Genomic DNA, 24,058 nt, shown 5'->3' with positions numbered 1-24,058 from the left:
ATCACTCAGCACTAAAAGGCAGATGCTTATTATTAACGTCTTATTTATTTAATTTATTATTAACGTCAGACCGACAGGCTCCACGAGACTGCTAAATAGTCAAATGGTACCCAAACAATCTGCACTGACTCTGTCGTGCACTGACTCACTACACTGTCACTCCCACACAAAACCCTCACACATACAAAACCCTCTCAAACACTAAATATACATATACACACACACACTTTTCTGCTGCTACTCTGTTCTTCATTTTACTCTTATTATCATCTATCCGGATGCCTAGTCACTTTACCCTGCCTTCACGTAGTATCTACCTCTAATACCTCGTACCTCTACACATTGATCTTTACTGGTACTCCCGGGATATACAGTTGAAGTCGGAAGTTTACATACACCTTAGCCAAATACATTTAAACTCAGTTTATCACAAATCCTGAAATTGAATCCTTGTAAAAATTCCCTGTCTTAGGTCAGTTAGGATCACGACTTTATTTTAAGAATGTGAAATGTCAGAATAATAGCAGAGAGAATGATTTATTTCAGTTTTTCTTTCTTTCATCACATTCCCAGTGGGTCAGAAGTTAACATACACTCAACTAGTATTTCGTAGCACTGCCATTAAATTGTTTAACGTGGGTCAAACGTTTCAGGTAGCCTTCCACAAGCTACCCACAATAGTTGAGTGAATTTTGGCCCATTCCTCCTGACAGAGCTGGTGTAACTGAGTCAGGTTTGTAGGCCTCCTTGCTCGTACACACTTTACCAGTTCTGCCCACAAATGTTCTATAGGATTGAGGTCAGGGCTTGGTGATGGACACTCCAAAACCTTGACTTTGTTGTCCTTAAGCCATTTTGCCATAACATTGTAAGTATGCTTGGGGTCATTGTTCATTTGCAAGACCCATTTCCGACCAAGCTTTTACTTCCTGACTGACGTCTTGAGATGTTGCTTCAATATATCCACATAATTTTCGTTCCTCATGATGCCATCTATTTTGTGAAGTGCACCAGTCCCTCCTCCAGCAAAGCACCCCCACAACATGATGATGCCACCCCTGTGCTTCACGGTTCGGATGGTGTTCTTTGGCTTGCAAGCCTCCCCCTTTTTCCTCCAAACATAACGATGGTCATTATGGCCAAACGGTTCTATTTTTTTAATCATCAGACAAGAGGACATTTCTCCAAAAAGTACGATCTTTGTCCCCATGTGCAGTTGCAAACCGTAGTCTGGCTTTTTTATGGCGGTTTTGGAGCAGTGGCTTCTTCCTTGCTGAGCGGCCTTTCAGGTTATGTCGATATAGGACTCGTTTACTGTGGATATAGATACTTTTGTACCTGTTTCCTCCAGCATCTTCACAAGGTCCTTTGCTGTTGTTCTGGGATTGATTTGCACTTTTTGCACCAAAGTAGGTTAATCTCTAGGAGACAGAACGCTTCTCCTTCCTGAGCGGTATGATGGCTGAGTGGTCCCGTGGTTTTTATACTTGCGTACTATTGTTCGTACAGATGAACGTGGTACCTTCAGGCATTTGGAAATTGCTCCCAAGGATGAACCAGACTTGTGGAGGTCTACAATTTTTTTTCTGAGGTCTTGGCTGATATCTTTTGATTTTCCCATGATGTCAAGCAAAGAGGCACTGAGTTTGAAGGTAGGCCTTGAAATACATCCACAGGTACACCTCAAATTGACTCAAATTATGTCAATTAGCTTATCAGAAGCTTCTAAAGCCATTATGACGTTTTCTGGAATTTTCCAAGCTGTTTGAAGGAACAGTAAACTTAGTGTATGTAAACTTCTGACCCACTGGAATTGTGATACAGTGAATTATAAGTGAAATAATCTGTCTGAAAACAATTGTTGGAAAAATGACTTGTGTCATGCACAAAGTAGATGTCCTAACCGACTTGCCAAAACTATAGTTTGTTAACAAGAAATTTGGAGAGTGATCGAAAAATGTGTTTTAATGACTCCAACATAAGTGTATATAAACTCCCGACTTCAACTGTAGCTCCACTCGTGTATTTTATTCTATTCCTCGTGTTAGTAACTATTTAATTTACTTTTTTTTTAAAACTTTGCATCATTGGGAAAGGTTCATAAGCATGTATTTCACTGTAAAGTCAACACCAGTTGTATTCGGCGCATGTGATAAATGCAATTTCTCAAAGCACAGGGAATGGATGGATCCTAAGTAATAGAGTTGAGAAATTGACAAAGTGATGGCAGAGTAGAGGAGAGATCTGGTGGATGCCTGAGGCATCAGGGCATTGGACCACTGACGATGGGGAAGCAGCCAGGAGCTGCCTGGGGAGCAGCCTGGTCTCACTGGCCCACTCTCAACCCATCTTCTCTGGATTACAGGGAGGTTTTACAGGGTAGCAGGGCCAGTCAACCACTTATACAACTGACCCATCTGGCACACCAGAGAATCCTTCCCTTTCCCCCAGGACATCCAACTGACTTGACCATTACAGTATTTCCCATTGTCCTCAAATGTTACTGTACGATAAAAAGATAAGTGAAAGGATGTGCCTGACTAGTCTGTGTCCTGTCATTGAGCAACTATTCTACCCCCTCCCTCCTCTCCCGTGGCTGCTATGTGACCCTGATAGGGGTGCGGGGGGGGGGGGTCGACGGCCCTTCCCCTGGTCCCACATGGTCCATGTTAAGGGACGTGAAACAGAACGCTGCATAACAATATCCTCCTTCCTTTGAGTTTGCAGGTCCAGCCGAACCAAGGCCCTCTCTTAGCCTCCTTCCCTCCATTCACTGGCAGTCACATAGAGCACTTCCTCCCCCAGCCACACTACACTAGAGCCACGCATTGATGTGTCAATCCCTACTTAGGCAGTTATTTTCTTCAGCCTTCAATTTCATGAAGAAAATTAGGCAACAAAATGGGTTTCCCCTTAATATTCCTAGTAACATGTATGTATGAAGCAGCGCTTGGGTTTTTAACGGCCAGGCTCTGGTCTCAATCATACCGGTGACATCTGGATTGCATCTCCCCTATTCACCCCCATTCAATCAGACACACTGGAGCTATGGAGCTGGGTTCTCTCTGCTGCTGCTCTGTAAAATGTGGGAGCAACGTATTGTTAGAGCTCATTGCATTCTGAGAATATTTTTAGATGGGTGAAAGCTTCCGAGATTCCAAATAATGGTGCGTTCAAGGTAGGATTAGTGCCCACAAACAAGCCAAGTGGAGTCATCTCCATTTACCACCTTTCCTCTAAATACACCCTCCAGCCCCCATTCATTCACTCCACACTGACTGAGACTTCTCAACCCAGGTGTAGAGGGAGCACTAGTTCAGCTGTACATCGGTCTGCCTGCTCTTACTGTGGCTAAATGGCAACCTACATAAAAGCCAAGGCGGTCATTATCTGAGACGGCAGGTCTGGAGGGGAATATAACAGTAATGCCCTCGCTCTACAGGTCAAACATTTCTATATGGCTGGCACAGTCAAGAGAACCTAAATGGTTGTTAGGCTCCAATTAACAAGCACAAAAAAAGCCAAAAACCCATTACGCGAGGGATAGGAAAGTTTTGTCTTACTCGACTATATGATGAACTGTAGGTGGTGTTAAAAAAAAGGTAAGTTGGCTCCTTGGGAATATGAACATGAGGAATTTTCACATTTCACATTTTTAACTAGACTGGCAGGGTACGATGTAAGAGATGTTTGGCCTCCACAGAATCAGTCACAGTCGAACAACAGCTCCAGTGGGGACACTCAGCTCCATCTAACAGCGACCATGCTTTGCCAAGACGCCACTGGCATCTGGAACACACCACTCAGAGAAAGTAGTACACAGACAGAAGAACGCCCCACACCACCCCACAAGTGCCAACTGGTGACCAGAGAAGCATAGTGAGTGGTGGATGAATTGAACACCTTTGGGATGAATTGGAACGCTGACTGCGAGCCAGGCCTAATCGCCCAACATCAGTGCCCGACTTGTGGCTGAATGGAAGCAAGTCCCCACAGCAATGTTCCGACATCTAGTGGAAAGCCTTCCCAGAAGAGTGGAGGCTGTTATAGCAGCAAATGGGGGACCAACTCCATATTAATGGCCCATGATTTTGGAATGAGATGTTCCAAGAAGCAGGTGTACACATACTTTTGGTCATGTAATATAATGGTGTATACAGTATGGAGAGTACTTGACTAGAAAAGGTTTGTACAGCAGAAGTTTTATACGATGAACCATGACTAGAATACAGTATATACATGTGTTAAATGACTATGTACATAGGGCCTCCGTCTCTAAAGTGCAGGGTAGAGTACCGGGTGGTAGCCGGCTACTAACCGTGACTAAGGCCCAGGGCAGGGTAATGGTGACTGTTTAACAGTCTGATGGCCTGGGGATAGAAGCTGTTTCTCAGTCTCTTGGTCCCAGCATTGATGCACCTGTACGGTCTCCGCCTGGTAACGGGGCGAACAGGACGTGGCTTGGGTGGCTGAGATCCTTAATGATCTTCTTGGCCTTCCTGTGACACCGGGTGCTGTAGATATCCTGGAGAACAGGCTGTGTGACCCCGATAATGCGTTGGACTGAAGGCACCGCCCTCTGGAGAGCCCTGCAGTTGCGGACGGTGCAATTTCCGTACCAGGCGGTGAAACAGCCCGACAGGATGCTCTCAATGGTGCATCTGTAGAAGTTCATAAGGGTCTTAAAGTAGTTTCTTCAGCCTCCTGAAGCCTTCATACATCACATCTATATGAAGAGAACATTTGAGTTCATCAGTGATGTGCACGCCGAGGAACTTGAAGCTTTTGACCCTGTCGATGTGGACATGCTCTCTCTATGGTCTCCTGTAGTCCACGATCAGCTCCTTTGTTTTGTTGACGTTGAGGGAAAGGTTAGTATCCTCGCACCACTCCGCCAGGCCTCTCATCTCCTCCCTGTATGCTGTCTCATCATTGTTGGTAATCAGGGCTACCACTGTTGTGTCATCAGCAAACTTGAATGACTGAGTTGGAGAGGTGCGTTGCCATGCAGTCATGGATGAACAGGAAACACAGGAGGGGGCTGAGCACGCACCCTTGTGGAGCCCCTTTGTTGAGAATCAGAGCAGCGGATGGGTTGTTGCCTACCTTCACCACTTGGGGTCAGGAAGTCCAGGACCCAGTTGCAGAGCAAGAGGTTCAGATTCAGGGCCTGAGCTTCATGATTTTTTAAAATGTATTTCACCTTTATTTAACCAGGTAGGCCAGTTGAGAACAAGTTCTCATTTACAACTGCAACCTGGCCAAGATAAAGCAAAGCAGTGCGACAAAAAACAACACAGACATAGGATAAACAAAGGTACAGTAAATAACACATTAGAAAAATCTATACACAATGTGAGCAAATGGAGTAAGGAGGTAAGGCAATAAATATGCCATAGTAGCGAAATAATTACAATTTAGCAAATTAACTCTGACGTGATAGATGTGCAGATGATGATGTGCAAGTAAAAATACTGGTGTGCAAAAGAGCAAAAAAGTTAATAAAAACAATATGGGGATGAGGTAGGTAGTGGGCTATTTACACATGGGCTATGTACAGCTGCAGCGATCGATAAGCTGCTCAGATAGCTGATGCTTAAAGTTAGTGAGGGAGATAAGTCTCAAACTTCAGCGATTTTTGCAATTCGTTCTAGTCATTGGCAGCAGAGAACTGGAAGGAAAGGCGGCCAAAGTGGGTGTTAGCTTTGGGGATGACCAGTGAGATATAACTGCTGGAACGAGTGCTACGGGTGGGTGCTGCTTTGGTGACCAGTGAGCTGAGATCAGGCGGAGCCTTACCTATCTATAAGCAAAGACTGGTCTGGTCTGGCGACGAATATGTAGCGAGGGCCAGCCGACGAGAGTATACAGGTCGCAGTGGTGGGTGGTATATGGGGCTTTGGTTACAAAACGGATGGCACTTTGATAGACTGCATCCAGTTTGCTGAGTAGAGTGTTGGAGGCTATTTTGTAAATGACATCGCCAAAGTTGAGGATCGGTAGGATAGTCAGTTTTACGAGGGTATGTTTGGCAGCGTCAGCGAAGGAGGCTTTGTTGCGAAATAGGAAGCAAATTCTAGATTTAATTATGGATTGGAGATGCTAAATATATGAGTCTGGAAGGAGAGTTTGCAGTCTAGCCAGACACCTAGGTATTTGTAGTTGTCCACATATTCTAAGTCAGAACCGTCCAGAGTAGTGATGTTAGTCGGGCGGGCGGGTAGCAATCGGTTGAAAAGCATGCATTTAGTTTTACTAGAGTTTAAGAGCAGTTGGATGCCACGGATGGAGCGTTGTATGGCATTGAAGCTTGTCTGGAGGTTAGTTAACACAGTGTCCAAAGAAGGGACAGATGTATACAGAATGGTGTCGTCTGCATAGAGGTGGATCAAGGAATCACTCGCAGCAAGAGCGACATCATTGATATATACAGAGAAAAGAGTCGGCCCGAGAATTGAACCCTGTGGTACCCCCATAGAGACTACCAGAGGTCCGGACAACAGGCCCTCAAATTTGACACACTGAACTCTGTCTGAGAAGTAGTTGGTGAACCAGGAGAGGTAGTCATTTGAGAAATCAAGGCTGTTGAGTCTGCCGATAAGAATACGGTGATTGACAGAGTCGAAAGCCTTGGCCAGGTCGATGAAGACGGCTGCACAGTACTGTCTTTTATCGATGGCGGTTATGATATTGTTTAGTACCTTGAGCGTGGCTGAGGCGTACCCGTGACCAGCTCGGAAACCGGATTGCACAGCGGAGAAGGTACGGTGGGATTCGAAATGGTCATTGATATGTTTGTTAACTTGGCTTTTCGAAGACTTTAGAAAGGCAGGGCAGGATGGATATAGTTCTGTAACAGTTTGTGTCTAGCGTGTCTCCCCTTTGAAGAGGCTTTCCAATCTTTAGGAATCTCGGACGATACGAAAGAGAGGTTGAGCAGACTAGTAATAGGGGTTGCAACAATGGCGGCGGATAGTTTTAGAAAGACAGGGTCCAGATTGTCTAGCCCAGCTGATTTGCACGGGTCCAGGTTTAGCAGCTCTTTCAGAACATCTGCTATCGGGATTTGGGTGAAGGAGAACCTGGGGAGGCTTGGGCAAGTAGCTGTGAGGGTGTGCGGAGCTGTTGGCCAGGGTTGGGGTAGCCAGGAGGAAAGCATGGCCAACCGTAGAGAAATGCTTATTAAAATTCTCGATTATCATGGATTTATCGGTGGTGACAGTGTTTCCTAGCCTCAGTGCAGTGGGCAGCTGGGAGGAGGTGCTCTTATTCTCCATCGACTTTACAGTGTGTTAAGACATTTTTGGAGTTAGAGTGATAGGATGCAAATTTCTGTTTGAAAAAGCTAACCTTTGCTTTCCTAACTGACTGTGTGTATTGGTTCCTGACTTCTCTGAAAAGTTGCATATCCCGGGGACTATTCGATGCTAGTGCAGTACGCCACAGGATGTTTTTGTGCTGGTCGAGGGCAGTCAGGTCTGGAGTGAACCAAGGGCTATATCTGTTCTCAGTTCTACATTTTTTTGAAAGGAGCATGCTTATTTAAGATGGTGAGGAAATTACTTTTAAAAGAACAACCAGGCATCCTCAACTGACGAGATGGGGTCAATATCCTTCCAGGATACCCGGGTCAAGTCGATTAGAAAGGCCTGCTTGCAGAAGTGTTTTAGGGAGCGTTTGACAGTGATAAGGGGTGGTCGTTTGACCGCGGATCCATAACGGATGCAGGCAATGAGGCAGTGATTGCTGAGATCCTGATTGAAAACAGCAGAGGTGTATTTGGAGGGGAAGTTGGTGAGGACAATGTCTATGAGGGTGCCCATGTTTACGGATTTAGGGTTGTACCTGGTGTGTTCCTTGATGATTTGTGTGAGATTGAGGGCATCTAGCTTAGATTGTAGGACGGCCGGGGTGTTAAGCATGTCCCAGTTTAGGTCACCGAACAGAACGAACTCTGAAGATAAATGGGGGGCAATCAATTCACATATGGTGTCCAGGGCACAGCTGGGAGCTGAGGGGGTATATAACAGGCGGCAAAAGTGAGATACTTATTTCTGGAGAAATTCATAAAAAAAATTAGAGCAAGAACTGTTTGGGCATAGACCTGGAAAGTATGACAGAACTTTGCAGGCTATCTCTGCAGTAGATTGCAACACCTCCCCCTTTGGCAGTTCTATCTTGACGGAAAATTTTGTAGTTGGGGATGGAAATCTCAGAATTTTTGGTGGCCTTCCTAAGCCAGGATTCAGACACGGCAAGGACATCAGCGTTGGCGGAGTGTGCTAAAGCAGTGAGTAAAACAAACTCAGGGAGGAGGCTTCTGATGTTAACATGCATGAAACCAAGGCTTTTACGGTTACAGAAGCCAACAAATGAGAGTGCCTGGGGACACACAGGGCCTGGGTTAACCTCTACATCACCCGAGGAACAGAGGAGGAGTAGGATGAGGTTATGGCTAAAGACTATCAAAACTGGTTGTCTAGTGCGTTGGGGACAGAGAATAAAAGGAGCAGATTTCTGGGTGTGGTAGAATAGATTCAGGGCATAATGTACAGACAAGGTTACGGTGGGGTGCAGGTACAGTGGAGGTAAACCTAGGCATTGAGTGACGATAAGATGTTGCATCTCTGGAGGTACTAGTTATGCTATGTGAGGCCACCCCATGTGTGGGAGGTGGGATAAAGGAGGTATCTGAGGCATGTTGAGTGGGGCTAGGGGCTCCACAGTAAAATAAAACAATGATAACTACCCTAAACAACAGTATACAAGGCTTATTGACAGAGAGAGACATAAAGTGATCACAGGTGTTGATTGGGAGAGCTAGCTAAGACAACGGGTAAGACAGCAACAGCTAATCAGCTAAGATAACAACAACAGGTAAAATGGCGATGAATGGGCAGAGAGGGTCAGTTAAATTTTTTTAATTTTACCTTTATTTATACAGGTTTTTTCCTCATTGAGATAACATCTCTTTTCCAAGAGAGACCAGTTAACTACACACAGGGCCTGAGTTCAATGCTGGGCCTGACAGAAAAACAAACCAAACCAAATGGAGTACCGTGATTAATGAACAGGTACAGGTGATCATATGGTCCAGTGAACAGCAATAGATGAAACAGGGAAGTCGTTACACGCTAGCAAGCGGGAGACACGGCATTCATAGAGTTAGCAGGCCGGGGCAAGCAGAAGCGTCTTCATCTACGTCCGACAAAGGACGGTTGAGGGCACATCGGATGGAATTACGTCGGCAGTTGTGATAGATCTGCGGGGCTCCGTGTCGACAAAGGGTCCAGGCCAAACTGGCAAAAGAGGTAATGTAGCTGGAGTAATATCGCTTGCTAGCCGGGAGATGCGCTTGGCTCAAGGCTAACTGGTGCTAGCTTCGGGTCAAGGGCGTTAGCCATTATGGCCCCTCGGTAGCAGCTAGCTAGCTGAGATGATCCGATGCAAAGGTCCAGAGCTTAAGGCAGGAATTCGGCGATGTAGTGGCTTCTAGTTGTGTTAGTGAAGAGTCCGGGAGGCATCAGCTTTGTAGCTGAGTGATCATAGGGTCCGCTGAGCAGGCCTGGTTCAAAGGCTAGCTTAAGGGCTGGGCCACTCGGTAGCTAGCTGCGAGGATCTGGAATAATGGTCCAGTAATGGAGTAATCTGGAGTAAGGGTGGAGAAAAGCAGTCCTGATATGCTCAGGGTTGATATCGCGCTGTGCAGACTGGCGTTGTACAGGCTGCCGGGTATTATCCGGGGGTAAAAGCGGCTGGTGTCTAAGCTAGAGGTAAAAGCCGCTAGCAGTGGCTAACAGTGACTAGATAGCTAGTCGTTAATTAGCTGGTTAGCATCTGATGGCTAGCTTCTGATGGAGGTTCTAACTATAAGGTCTAAAAATAGCGGATCCGTATCCCATTAGGTGAGACGGGTTGCCGGAAGGTATATTTAATTTAAAAATGGAAAAAGAGATTGAAATATATACAAAAAAAGACTAAATTTACATGGGACAACGACAAACACGTCTGCACTGCTAACCCATCTTGGATTGATGTATAATGATGTATAATGATGAGCTTGGAGGGGAACTATGGTGTTGAAGGCTGAGCTGTAGTCGAAGAAAAGCATTTTCATATAGGTATTCATCTTGTCCAGGTGGGATAGGGCAGTGTGCAGTGCAATGGCGTTGCGTCGTCCGTGGATCTGTTGGGGCGATATGTGAATTGTAGTGGTTATAAGGTGGTTGTTGGGTAAGGTGGAGGTGATATGGTCCTTAACTAGCCTCTCAAAGCACTTTATGAGGACAGAAGTGAGTGCTACGGGGCGATAGTAATTTAGTACCTTCACTTTCTTCGGTACAGGAACAATGGTGGACATCTTGAAGCAAGTGGAGACAACAGACTGGGATATGGAGAGATTTAATATGTCTGCAAACACACCAGCCAGTTGGTCTGCACATGCTCTGAGGATGCGGCTTGGGATGCAGTCTGGGACGGCAGCCTTGCAAGGGTTAACATGTTTTACTCACGTCGCCCCCCGGAGAATGAGAGCACAGCAAACTTGGTGAGCAACGGGGGTCCGCGTCGGCGGCTCGGTTGTTTTCTTCAAAGTGGGCAAAGAAGGTGTTTAGCATGTCCGGGAGGGAGGAGTCAGTTTCCTTGAGGTGGCTGGCACTGGAAGAGTAGCTGGTTGGAGTGACGGGTGGTGGAGACCCCCTGTGAGCCCCTCCAGCTGCCATGATGAATCTCAGGGGAGGAGAAGAAGAAATGGGCCGATGCTGGCTGTAGTTGTCTCTGATAACGCCTCACACTCTCACCCTGCGCATGTTTTCGTTTAAGGGTTTGAATATATGACATATGGATGTGTGTGTGGAGGAATGCATGTATTTATTTACATGCCTTCCCCTGTGTCTGACTAAAACAATGATGAGCAGCATCCATACGTGTATGTGAGAAAGTATGAGAGAAAAACAGAGATAAACACACTGGGACCATCTCATCCTTACATGGTTATTCAGTTCAAGCCCAGAACAGTCAAAAGAGTTAGATGAGGCATTGGTCAGGGGTTACTGGGGGACTTAATGGGGTCCAAGGTGTCTACGGACCTGTTAGTTACTATGAGTTAATGAAGGGGTTTGGTATGGCCCTTCTCTCTCTCTTATTAATTGGGCAAAATGAGGCTGTATGCATTAGCTTTTCAAAGAACAGTCTGCCTGCTACCCCCGCAACCACCTAAACAGCACAGCGCAGAGCAGAAAACACACTGCCATTCTCTTCCTGTCCCACTCTGGCCATTAGCGACCACTGACACGGGACTCACAGCTGCTCCTTTTACAGTAGGCCTGTGTTGGTGTAGACAAGAGGGGGGCAATAAGCCCCTATACCTAAACAGCCTCGTAAGGGGAACACGACACACCATATAATATTGTATTTCTACCGAATGCTGGTGATCTCCATCTGCTACAAGCAAAGAATAACAGTTTAATTTGAGCAAGCTGTGCAGAACCGGAGATGACAGGCTACGACTGTATGTAGCGTGGCAAGATGCAATACAGACTTTGTGTTGCTTTTTAATTTCTTGGCGGTTGGCACTTTACTTACATTTATAATGAATCTATCTAGCACTAAAGGGATGAAATGTTCCCACATGTATACTATACCCAACAGTACAGTGTCTGATAATCCCTATTTTCAAAGCATGTTGTTATTTTCATTTTTTTTTAATCCGATGTGTTATTCATTTTGATGCCCATTATTTTTTTTTTCCTGGTCGAGGGGGGTCTTGCCTGGCTGTGCACAGAATGTAGAGGAATGTACAGTTGCATACCTGACAGCATACGTGTGCATTCCCAAACATGCAATTATCACAAGGTAACAGGAGTTTTGTTGGAAGCTTGATGCATAGTTACCGGATCCAAACAGATACAAATAATAATTTCAATACAGTGTCCTTACTGTAATTGTGGTGCCCGGTACAATTTAAACAAGATTAAAACAAGCAGGCTGGTACAGCCCAGAGGCAAGGCCCCAAGACTGTTATCCTTTCTTTGTGTCCATGGCAACAATATTATCCAACATATCCATACATCTTAAATACCTCTCTCCATTCAGGTAAATTTGTCTAAATACAGTGTGGGTAGAACAGTGCCTAGCTTAGCCCCCTACGGTACAAAGATAAAGGCACAGGCCAAGGTGAGCAAAACAGGAATCTTCAACAATGTGCTTCATCATTATGAAAAATAGTACTGTCTACTGTCTGGGTTTTTATATGAAATGACAAAGGAACGTTCAAAACAGTGGTTGCGGCATGGTAAAGAGGATTGTAAAAAAATACCTGTGAGTGAACCAGACACCGTTTGACATGCTGCATAACATACGGCTTAGCTGTCCAAAGCAGTCAAAAGTTTACTACTTGCACGGAATGATTACATCAAGCTTGTGACTCTAGAAACTTGTTGGATGCATTTGTAGTTTGGGTGTTTAGTTTGTTTTGGTTGTGTTTTGGGTTATGTTTTGCCCAATAGTAACTGAATGGTGACTGGAGTAATTATATTTCTAAGTGAGTAGATAAGATGTTTATGAACACTTCAAAATTAATCATGATAATGCCATGATTAAGAAAAATCACAAATGAATCATGAATAATATTGAGTGAGAAGGTTAGAGACTTCAACAATAGGCTAACCTCTCACCATTACCAATAACAGGGGAGGTTAGCATGTAGTAAATTAGGTACTAAACTTTTGACTACTTTAATACAGTATAAGTGAATTTGTCCAAATGGGGGGACTAGATACATAAAGTGCTATTATTTCTAAATGGTAAAACAGATATGTATGAAAATACCCTAAAATAAGAGCTGGCATTCTGTACTGTTGCCTAATATGAAACATTTTATCTCAAATATAAATATTTTCTTTCACTCTCCAAATACATATGGAGAGGAGAGTACATGCTGTCCTTATTTAGCACCTACAGTACATAAGTCCCTTGTTATGACCAGGATCACAATGAGCTCTCCAGTCGTTTAGAGTTTATCTCTACTCAACCGCAAAATTGTTGGGTACTAGGAATCCTTGGCATCCATCAACTGGCTACAGTAGGATTAGCTACTGTCCACATTTGGCCCCTTTCTGCCGTTGGCACTTTCTTATGACCAGGATCAATACCCTCCATACTCCTAGTTTGTCACCTTTGTCAACTATATAATTAAAAAAAATGTGTAACAGCATATGTGTGGATTGTTAATGAATGGGAAATGCACTTTGAATACTCAATAATTCAAATGTTCAACATAAATAACTAAATATTGAAGGCTGTTGTAGGTTGCTTACTCTCGCTCCTTCTCGCTGAGCTTGTCTGTGATGGTGTCCTTGATGGAGGAGCGGGAACCCTTGTGGATGACAGGATACCTGAGAGGGATCTGCAAGAAGCAGCTGATCATCAGCACCAGGTGGGCCGTGTAACCCAGGGCAACCGCCACGCTCCCATCATCCTTCGCTGTAGGAAAAAAACATAACCGAGGTCATTCAATTTCTGTTTGAAAGGTTTACTGTGAAATGGTAGCAGAGGGTTTGAATGAAAAACTGTTTAATTGGATCTGATTTGAAACACCATGCCTGTTAAATCACTTCAATGGCTGTGTTTTAATGGTTTATTACTACAACACACTATAATGCTAAGACTAGAAACTGAAGCTGGTCAAAATGGCAACAACCATCTCAGTGTTTCATCTTTTCACTTCAAAGCAAGAGGTCAGGAATGCTGTGACTGCAATACTAATAATGCATTTGATATACGTTTCATATAAATTAATCATATTGAAATGAAAGATCAAATCATGAAGGGCTCTAATAATTTCAGTTTCTATCCTCAGAATGCAAACAAAAAATAAAGGCATCACAAAATGGAAAACACTTTGGTAAGTAATCACACGAATAAAAAGCAGTCATTTATGTGGGCAAAGTGTTTTGAAAATGACACAAAGTGTGTTTTTGGTGACGCAACACACATGAAAACTTCAACTGCTGTAGAATACTGTACCTAATTTACTTCAAAATACCTCATATGCTTCAGAAATGTACATGAAAAGCAAGTGTCACATAAAACTAGCCCCTCGTTGGTCAATTATATTTTAAGGGAAAATGTGATGTTTTATCAACATTTCTGACTAGAAAACAGGCCCGCTGCCTGGAGCTGCTTTCTTTGACACCACATTAAGTTGTTTCAAGTTCACAACAGCAGAGCAGCAGGACATCGCTCCAGGCGAAAAGCTGATGCTTTCCAAATTCCCAAATCATAGTGCTTTTGTCTTAAATGTTTGGAATAACAGACTGCTGCCTTCGTGAATCTCAGACTAGTAGGGCTTAAATATGGTGTGTTGGTGCATATCTTCAAGACCCTGTATTGTATCATTATTGAGTCTGCAGCACCTCTGACACCAGCGCCGAGGCCATGGAGCTGACTATCTTTTAGACTGCCAATATTTTCCCATAAAACTAGTTCTATCCAACATGAATGTCAGATAAAGGAAACATAAGTTTAACTGACATGTACTGGGGCAACTGAAGAACCCCAGCTAGGTAGCCTCAGATGACAGGGAAGACTTAGTCACCTCAGAGAGAGAGAAAGCACTGGGGGGGCACTTGTTTTCACCCTATGACCACCTTCTCCTTAGCAGCATCTCTCATCTCCCCTCTCATATCTCCTCCAGCCTCTCCCCTGTCTCCTCTAACCTTCTCCTTAGCAGCATCTCTCATCTCCCCTCTCATATCTCCTCCAGCCTCTCCCCTGTCTCCTCTAACCTTCTCCTTAGCAGCATCTCTCATCTCCCCTCTCATATCTCCTCCAGCCTCTCCCCTGTCTCCTCTAACCTTCTCCTTAGCAGCATCTCTCATCTCCCCTCTCATATCTCCTCCAGCCTCTCCCCTGTCTCCTCTAACCTTCTCCTTAGCAGCATCTCTCATCTCCCCTCTCATATCTCCTCCAGCCTCTCCCCTGTCTCCTCTAACCTTCTCCTTAGCAGCATCTCTCATCTCCCCTCTCATATCTCCTCCAGCCTCTCCCCTGTCTCCTCTAACCTTCTCCTTAGCAGCATCTCTCATCTCCCCTCTCATATCTCCTCCAGGCTCTCCCCTGTCTCCTCTAACCTTCACCTTATCCAGCCTCTCCCATCTTCACTCTCCCATTTCCTGTACCCTGTCTCTTCCAGCATCACCCTTCTACCCTCAGTCTCCACATGCAGGGCTGGTTGGATTAGGCTGTGCAGCCCTGACCCCGGTGGGTCACTAATCTACCACAGCCGTCCCCTGTATGTCAACCAACAACCACACAGTTCTGGACATGGTCGGCTTAACACTGGGCAGGCCCTCCTCCCAGGGAGGGCCACACAGAAATCAGAGGGTCAAAGGTCAGGCCTCCATGATGAGGTAGGGTCAGGGAGGTGGGGTGCTGTATAGCTGTTATGGTTAAGGTTAAGGTGGTTAGACAGGATGTGTGGCCAGGCAGTCCCTCTTTCTGACCTCCTGTAGGCCTCTGTCCATCTCACTCTCTGTTCTACAACACAGCCACACCACATGCTCCACATCCACATGAGAGGAAAGGGAGGACAAGACAGGTTGGAGGGGGGTTAGGAGTGTGTTAGGACACCTCTTGTAGCCCTCAGTCTCCTAGTACACTCTCACACCACATGCTACGTGGTTTACTCACTAGATTTCCACCACCCCCGAAGCGCGAAGCAGCCGCACACCTCCACAGGGGATGGGAAGCCACTCAACGCTGCAGACACAAACAACGAGCCGTCACGTCAGGACGGGGATGGAGGGGGTGCATGCTCACACCGGGTTTTGCGGTTGGAGTGGGGGTAGATCGCCTCGTATGAACCATCCTGATCTCGATGGATCACGATGGTTCGGGCGAGGCTAGGGAGAAGGCTGCTGCATCAAAGGACGAGCAGGGATAGCAAATCTGACTTTCCACAACACACAGGTGTGACATGGAGGAAATGTAAGCCACTCTTGAATCATCATCATCATCCAGACCTCTGCCGTGTAAAGACGCGCACACACACAATCCTCATCTGCTGTCCACAGTAAATGAGGCAGACTTCCAACATATTTTGCAGATAATACTATGCTGTATAAATAAGAAATGGAGATATGAACTAACAGTCCAGCAGAGGGGTATGTAAAGAGAGAAACTGACTGAAACAGGAAGAATTCCATTTCTGAGTCTCATCCCTACACACTACCTCCCAGTTACCCATGGGTCTCACCACTCACTCCTTCGCCTTTTATCAATTAGATTTGCTACTGCTTCCTCTCTCCTTCATCCTCTCGCCTCCTTTTGAAACAGATAAAAGTTCATCAAGAAGAGTGAAAGTGGATGGAAATGTGCTTGTTTGAAATGAGACGGTCCTTCCACTCGTGTCATTAGGCAAATTACATTTACAGGGGTAGATCCCAAAATAATTGTGTAAAGTGATCAAAAAAAGATTGAGTAAGTTGTGCAAGACATTTTATAACTAAGACAATAATTAGAATATTGTTTTTAAACGTGTGCATGTTTTTCTCCTCTGATACAAAGGCAGATTTCAAAACACTTCGGCGGTAGGATAAACTTGTCCTTCTGCGCCAAAGGGAGGCGTTCGAGGAGGGGAGCTTCTTCCGTTTGCCTACTAACGAACTGACACCCTTCAAGAATTTATCGGTTTCCGGGTATCAGAGGAGAGAGGATGGAGGACAGACTTTTTCCCCAGATGAGAAAACCCCATTCACTCTCTGGTCCTTATAGAGTACCTTGGCAGCAACAATCACAGACTCCAGAGGTCAAATAGACAGGAAGCAATTTCAACATTCTTGGATGATGGGGAGCACTTTGTTGGCCATGGACCAGCTTCCATTGACTAAAGGTTGATTCCAAGGAGTATGTTGAAACCTTTCCTGTGTTAGTACCTGGACTTTCTATCAGGGTATTTAATCTAGCCCAGTGGTCACCAACCGGTCGATCGCGATCTCCAAGCCATTCCTTGTTGATCGCCAAATATTTCTGTAAAAAACCCTACGATAAAGCCTTGCTTTCCTATTTATTTTTTATTTGTCTCTCGCTGTTGACACAGGTACACCCGATCCAGCTGCCCTGCACGCCGGATAGGCGAAGTGATCCCATTTTGAACCATTTCATATGTCTGAAGGTACAAACTCCGCTGCCAAGATACTCTCCCAGCAGGCCCAAGAGCAAATCAAGTAGGGCTGGGCGATATTGGCAAAATATCATATCACACTATTTTACACATTTTGCAAGGTATTTTACTGTATTTTATGTTATTGAATAATAAAAGTTGTACATTTGCTTTATGAGTAGTGCATGACACTAGGGTGGCAACAAATATATTGTAAGTGATTTCAATGGGTCTTTCTACATTGATTGTTTTATACTGTTTAATTAAAATTCAACCAAAAATCATTTTGAGCATTTTCTGCATTTCCTGTACTCATTTGAGATCATTTCCACTCTGCCACGTAGGCCTGCCCGATACAGACCAAAAAAAATCTAGGCCTTATTTTTTAACACATTTTTTAACAATTGTGATTTGACTTGCGATTTAGAGCAAAAAACTTGAGTGAACTGTTGGAATCATGGAAATAGAATGATTATTCTAATTCTATAGTTAGAATATAATAGTGGGCACTTAAAATACAGTGTTGTTTGAAATGACAACAAATAAAATGACAGGGAGGAGTTATTGTGACAGAGTAAGAGCAAGTGTTGATAAGTGTTTCCTATGAGACACAATAATCTTTGACTGCATTAAATGTTCTCTTAGCTACTTTATGTAGCTAATATATGCATACTTCACCTATTCTTCTCTGATTTAGAAGATACTGTTGCACAAACAACATGCTGATTTAGGTCTACACCAGCACTAGTATTATCAGGCTGTATAGCTAGTTATGTTTGTTCTAACTCAGTACATTAGCTAGCTATCTAGCTAGCAATTAGCATTAGCGTCTAACACAATTTAGGCCCAACTTCCTAAGAAAAGACAAACATGCGGTTTTCAGATGTAAGAAACACAAACTAATAGTGTAATTATAGAACACTAGTGGATTTATAGCAAAGTGAAAACAGCATCATTGTCATCAACATTGTTGCATGTGCTGCGTTGACGGTGCAAACTGAACGCAAGTGTCTTGTGGTCGAGGAAGAACAAATGCGCTCCTTGAGTGACAGGGGGCGGGGCTAGGTATGTGTGGAAAATGGCATGGAGAAAGAGAGGACTCAAGTAGCAGACTAAACTATAAAAATAGATATTACACCGCGTGTATCACATTTAACAAACCAAACATTAAAATACCGTTATAGAAGGTAAAGTAAAAACCCAAAACAGGTCCGTGCATCAATACCGGTATATAGTAAAATACGGTACAAAGCACAGCCATAAAATCAAGTGCAGCTATAGGCCTACCGATGGCCAATCAGATGGCTCAGATTACCATGTCTGCAGGCGTGAAAGAAAGCCTCATTGAGCGCACAGCAAAGTTGTTACTGTGAGATTTGAAAACTGTTAAAACCTTGACTAGAGAGAGACTATCAATGAATACAGCAAAGAGCTGCTGTTTTTAAGAGCGTGTTCATGTTTACATTTTTACTCAGGACTGTCAACTTTTTTTATTCAACACTTGTGCGTTCTCCCTACTTCCACTTGTGCTACAACCAGCACTGCAGCTGAAATAAATTAGTAGGAAAATGCATCGATAGACTTGCTTTGATATTATTAGCGGCTTGGCTCTTTTTAATATTTCACTTTCTCTGGTCATAGGGGTAACAACGAACTTGTGCATGAGGCAGAAATAATGCGGTGCTACTAGAGTTTCGCCAACAGCTGGAAGACGATGTCCCTTTTTTGTTCAGTGTCAGTGGCAGAAAGGGAGAACGGAGGGACGTTGAGAGGCAAACTCTCTGAGTCTGCTGCTCTCTCCCTCTGCTGAGACTGGCCATCAGATGCAAGCATCACTAGCCCAGTAAAAAAAAAAAGATGAAATTATTCAAATGTATCCTCACTCAGCTGTGCCTCACAAGTAATACAAAAACTGATCTATTACCAGTGTGATCATACAGCCTACCTTAAAAAAATGGTCTGAGAAGAACAACAATGCTTTGGCAGGGCAATTAAAGCAAATGCAATATAAGCAAATGCAATGTAATAAAATGTATGCACTCTACTGTAAGTCGCTCTGGATAAGAGCGTCTGCTAAATGACTAAAATGTAAAAATGTAAATGCAATATGCAGTGATAATGTATTGGGCCTCTAGTCTACAGAACAAACCCCATTGCTACAGTACTGTTTTTAATAGGTTAATGTTGCATATGCTTAAATGTTTTAAATCATGTTCCCCAAAAATCTGAGCGTTAGATCTCGGCTTGCATTTTGACTCAGAAAGTGATCTTGACCACTGATCTAGCCCATACAAACACAGCTGCCTCAGCCACTAAAGTCACACAGTTTCCTCCACCAGCTGCTACTTCTGAAACACTTGTCATTGAACCTTAGAGCAAATATTGTACTGTTGTAGTGAACTATAGGGAATAGAGTGCCATTTGGGTCACAAAACAGTGTCCCTACTACAGGGTCAGAAGTTTGAACCTTCAATAAAAGGAAACAAATGAGCCCTGTGGTATGCATGTCTCTGTCACTCCAAACCCCTCCATTTCCTGGTGAAATAGATAGGTTACCTTGGAAATCCTCCGAGTTGGGCAGCTTCACTCCACAGATGACATAATCGGACTGATTAGCCTGTAGGAAAATTAAACAAGAGTTTTATGAGGATGAGAATCCAAGAACCAAAAATACCATATTCAGAGCAAGAGAGAAAATGTAGCGTGAGGGGAAGGGAAAAGCTCAGAGAGCAAAGAGGGCACTCTCCTTAGAAATTGTTACGACCACTGATTATTTAAGCCATTCAGCTCTGTCACAGCTCTGTGTGCGTTACTCAGGAGGACTCACGGCTGTGGTGACCACGTCGATGGGGTAGATGTAGGACAGCTCAGAGAGGAGCTGACGACAGCGGAAGGTGAGCTGAGCATTGGACTTGAGGAACAGCTCCCTGGGGAGACAGACACAGACACAGCCACTTCATGACTCACTGCCCTGACCGACACAAAAAAGACAATAACAGAGGAGGAGAGAACAGAGGGAGGACAAGAGACTGGGTCAAATAGACAGGGACAAAGAGAGGCAGGAGGATAGAAAGGAGGAAAGGAAAATGGGTGAAATAGATGAGGAGGTGAGGAAGAGGAGAAAGACAGAGGGAAGGTACGGTACATTAATATATATACATATAATAGGTGAGGGAAAAAGCACCAAAGTGGGGATGGGGAGAGATGTGAGGCGAGACCTGACATCTCAGCTGTAGAGAAAGGGAATAAGGGGTGTATGTAGGGGGATAGGGAGGTGGGGTGAGGGATGGATAGAGGGTAGCTATGGTGATCGTTAGTAATGAGGGGTGGCGGTGCGTTGATGGGAGCCTGAGGTTGAAGAGGAGAATAGCAGGGTTGTGTTTGACTTGGCCCAGGCCTGGATGAGAGAGACCTAATGGCTCCGCTCTGAATCATTTCCACAGTAATTGTAAGAGCAACTCAATTATCATAACTGCCAAACTACCCCCTTCCCCAACTCCACATTACCAGATTTGGCAGGGAGGGTAACTCACAAACCTGACTTGCCTAGGTGAGAAAGATGAAACATCTGGAATCATGTTTGTTTTCTCATGTCTACCACTTGACAGCTACTGGAGTCTGACTTCAGAGCAGTCTGAGAAGTCAGAAGTGTGTGAGTGAGATATAGAGTACTGTGCGCGCACATTCTCTAAGTGTGAGTCTGTACAGTACTGTATGTCCCAGCACTGGGGGAGTACAGTTTTGTGGGTAATGGGCCATCATTTCAGACACATGAAAAGGTGTTGGGGAGAAAATGATCATTGGATGTGAAATGGCCTTTCCTCTGTGTTCCTCATCTTTCACATGTACTCTTCCCCCCCATCCTGCCTGCTGTGCCTTCCTCCTTGCCGTGCCTCCCTACCTGCCTCCGTGCATCCCTGCCTGCCTCCGTAAATGCGTGCGTTCGTCCCTTCCTGCCTCCCTCCCTGCGTGCGTCTCTGCCTGCCTGCGTGCGTCTCTGCCTGCCTGCGTGCGTCTCTCCCTGCCTGCGTGCGTCCCTCCCTCCGTGCGTCCCTGCCGCCGTGAGTCCCTGCCTGTCTGCCTGCCTCCGTGCATCCCTGCCTGTCTGCGTCCCTGCCTGTCTGCCTCCGTGCATCCCTGCCTGTCTGCGTCCCTGCCTGTCTGCCTCCGTGCGTCCCTGCCTGCCTGCCTGCCTCCGTGCATCCCTGCCTGTCTGCCTCCGTGCGTCCCTGCCTGCCTGCCTGCCTCCGTGCGTCCCTGCCTGCGTGATTTCGTCCCTGCCTGCCTGCCTCCGTGCGCCCCTGCCTGCATCCCTGCCTGCCTGCGTGCGTCCCTGCCTGCCTCCCTCCGTGCGTCCCTGCCCGTCTGCCTGCGTCCCTGCCCGTCAGCCTGCGTCCCTGCCTGTCTGCCTGCCTCCGTGCATCCCTGCGTCCCTGCCTGCCTCTGTGCGTCCCTGCCTGCCTGCCTGCCTGCCTCCGTGGGTCCCTGCCTGCGTGAGTTCATCCCTGCCTCCGTGCCTGCATGCGACTGTGCGTCTCTGCCTGCCTCTGTGCGTCTCTGCGTGCGTCCCTGCCTGCCTGTCTCTGTGCCTCCGTGCGCACGTCCCTGCCTGCCTCCGTGCGCGCGTCCCTGCCTGCCTGTCTGCCTGCCTCTGTGCGTCCGTCCAAGCCTGCCTGCCTGCCTGCCTGCCTGCCTGCCTGCCTGCCTGCCTCCGTGCGTGCGTCCCAGCCTGCCTGCCTCCGTGCGTGCGTGCGTCCCTGCCTGCCTGCCTGCCTGCCTCCGTGCGTGCGTCCCTGCCTGCCTCCGTGCGTGCGTCCCTGCCTGCCTGCCTGCCTCCGTGCGTGCGTCCCTGCCTGCCTGCCTGCCTCCGTGCGTGCGTCCATGCCTGCCTGCCTGCCTCCGTGCGTGCGTCCATGCCTGCCTGCCTGCCTCCGTGCGTGCGTCCCTGCCTGCCTGCCTGCCTCCGTGCGTCCCTGCCTGCCTGCCTCCGTGCGTGCGTCCCTGCCTGCCTGCCTCCGTGCGTGCGCCCCTGCCTGCCTGCCTGCCTCCGTGCGCGCGCCCCTGCCTGCCTGCCTCCGTGCGCGCGTCCCTGCCTGCCTGCCTGCCTCCGTGCGCGCGTCCCTGCCTGCCTGCCTCCGTGCGCGCGTCCCTGCCTGCCTGCCTCCGTGCGCGCGTCCCTGCCTGCCTGCCTCCGTGTGCGCGTCCCTGCCTGCCTGCCTCCGTGCGCGCGTCCCTGCCTGCCTGCGTGCATCCCTGCCTGCCTGCTGTGCCTGCCTTCCTCCGTGCCTGCTGTGCCTGCCTGCCTTCCTCCATGCCTGCCTGCCTTCCTCCATGCCTGCCTGCCTTCCTCCATGCCTGCCTGCCTTCCTCCTGTGCCTGCCTGCCTGCTGTGCCTGCGTCCCTGCCTCCGTGCCTGCGTCCCTGCCTCCGTGCCTGCGTCCCTGCCTGCCTGCCTCCGTGCCTGCGTCCCTGCCTGCCTGCCTCCGTGCCTGCGTCCCTGCCTGCCTGCCTCCGTGCCTGCGTCCCTGCCTGCCTGCCTCCGTGCCTGCGTCCCTGCCTGCCTGCCTCCGTGCCTGCGTCCCTGCCTCCGTGCCTGCGTCCCTGCCTGCCTGCCTGCGTCCCTGCCTGCCTGCCTGCGTCCCTGCCTGCCTGCCTGCGTCCCTGCCTGCCTGCCTCCGTGCCTGCGTCCCTGCCTCCGTGCCTGCGTCCCTGCCTCCGTGCCTGCGTCCCTGCCTGCCTGCCTCCGTGTCTGCGTCCCTGCCTGCCTGTCTCAGGGACACACAGAGGCAGGCAGGCAGGCAGGGACGCACAGAGGCAGGCAGGCAGGCAGGCAGGCAGGGACGCACAGAGGCAGGCAGGCAGGCAGGCAGGGACGCACAGAGGCAGGCAGGCAGGCAGGCAGGGACGCACAGAGGCAGGCAGGCAGGCAGGCAGGGACGCACAGAGGCAGGCAGGCAGGCAGGCAGGGACGCAAAGAGGCAGGCAGGCAGGCAGGGACGCACAGAGGCAGGCAGGCAGGGACGCACAGAGGCAGGCAGGCAGGGACGCACAGAGGCAGGCAGGCAGGGACGCACAGAGGCAGGCAGGCAGGGACGCACAGAGGCAGGCAGGCAGGACGCACAGAGGCAGGCAGGGCAGGGACGCACAGAGGCAGGCAGGCAGGGACGCACAGAGGCAGGCAGGCAGGGACGCACAGAGGCAGGCAGGCAGGCAGGCACAGAGGCAGGCAGGCACAGAGGCAGGGACGCACAGAGGCAGGCAGGCACAGAGGCAGGCAGGCACAGAGGCAGGCAGGCAGGGACGCACAGAGGCAGGCAGGCAGGGACGCACAGAGGCAGGCAGGGACGCACAGAGGCAGGCAGGCAGGGACGCACGGAGGCAGGCAGGCAGGGACGCACGGAGGCAGGCAGGCAGGGACGCACAGAGGCAGGCAGGCAGGGACGCACAGAGGCAGGCAGGCAGGGACGCACAGAGGCAGGCAGGCAGGGACGCACAGAGGCAGGCAGGCAGGGACGCACAGAGGCAGGCAGGCAGGGACGCACAGACGCAGGCAGGCAGGCAGGGAAGCACAGACGCAGGCAGGCAGGCAGGGAAGCACAGACACAGGCAGGGACGTACGCAGGCAGTGAGGCAGGCAGGCAGGAACGCACGCACGGAGGCAGGCAGGACGCATAGGACTCACAGAGGGAGGGTAGGGAGGGAGGGACGCACAGAGGGAGGGAGCAGGCAGGCAGGCAGGGACGCACAGCAGGAGGGAGGCAGGCAGCAGGCAGGCAGGGACGCACAGAGGGAGGGAGGCAGGGACCACGGGAGGGAGGGAGGCAGGCAGGCAGGGACGCACGGGAGGGAGGCAGGCAAGGAGCGCACAGAGAGGTACGAGAGGGTAGGGGGAGCGGC

At 47.9% G+C, this 24,058-nt stretch overlaps 1 protein-coding gene across 1 annotated transcript in view; it reads right to left on the bottom strand.

The window, feature by feature from the left end:
- The window catches only part of LOC120057078 (UV radiation resistance-associated gene protein-like), a 148,305-nt gene that overhangs the window by 75,838 nt on the left and 48,409 nt on the right, over positions 1-24,058 (bottom strand). The window contains exons 10-12 of the mRNA XM_039005474.1: positions 19,989-20,088; positions 19,718-19,778; positions 13,317-13,482 (exon numbers count right to left, since the gene is read on the bottom strand). Coding sequence (XP_038861402.1) covers positions 13,317-13,482; positions 19,718-19,778; positions 19,989-20,088 — 327 coding nt within the window. The remainder of the gene's footprint in view (positions 1-13,316; positions 13,483-19,717; positions 19,779-19,988; positions 20,089-24,058) is intronic.

This window comes from Salvelinus namaycush, chromosome 12, assembly GCF_016432855.1.
Source record: "Salvelinus namaycush isolate Seneca chromosome 12, SaNama_1.0, whole genome shotgun sequence".
NCBI classification, from domain to species: domain Eukaryota; kingdom Metazoa; phylum Chordata; class Actinopteri; order Salmoniformes; family Salmonidae; genus Salvelinus; species Salvelinus namaycush.
Note: the sequence above shows the minus strand (reverse complement) of the source record. Positions and strands in the feature narration are given on the sequence as shown.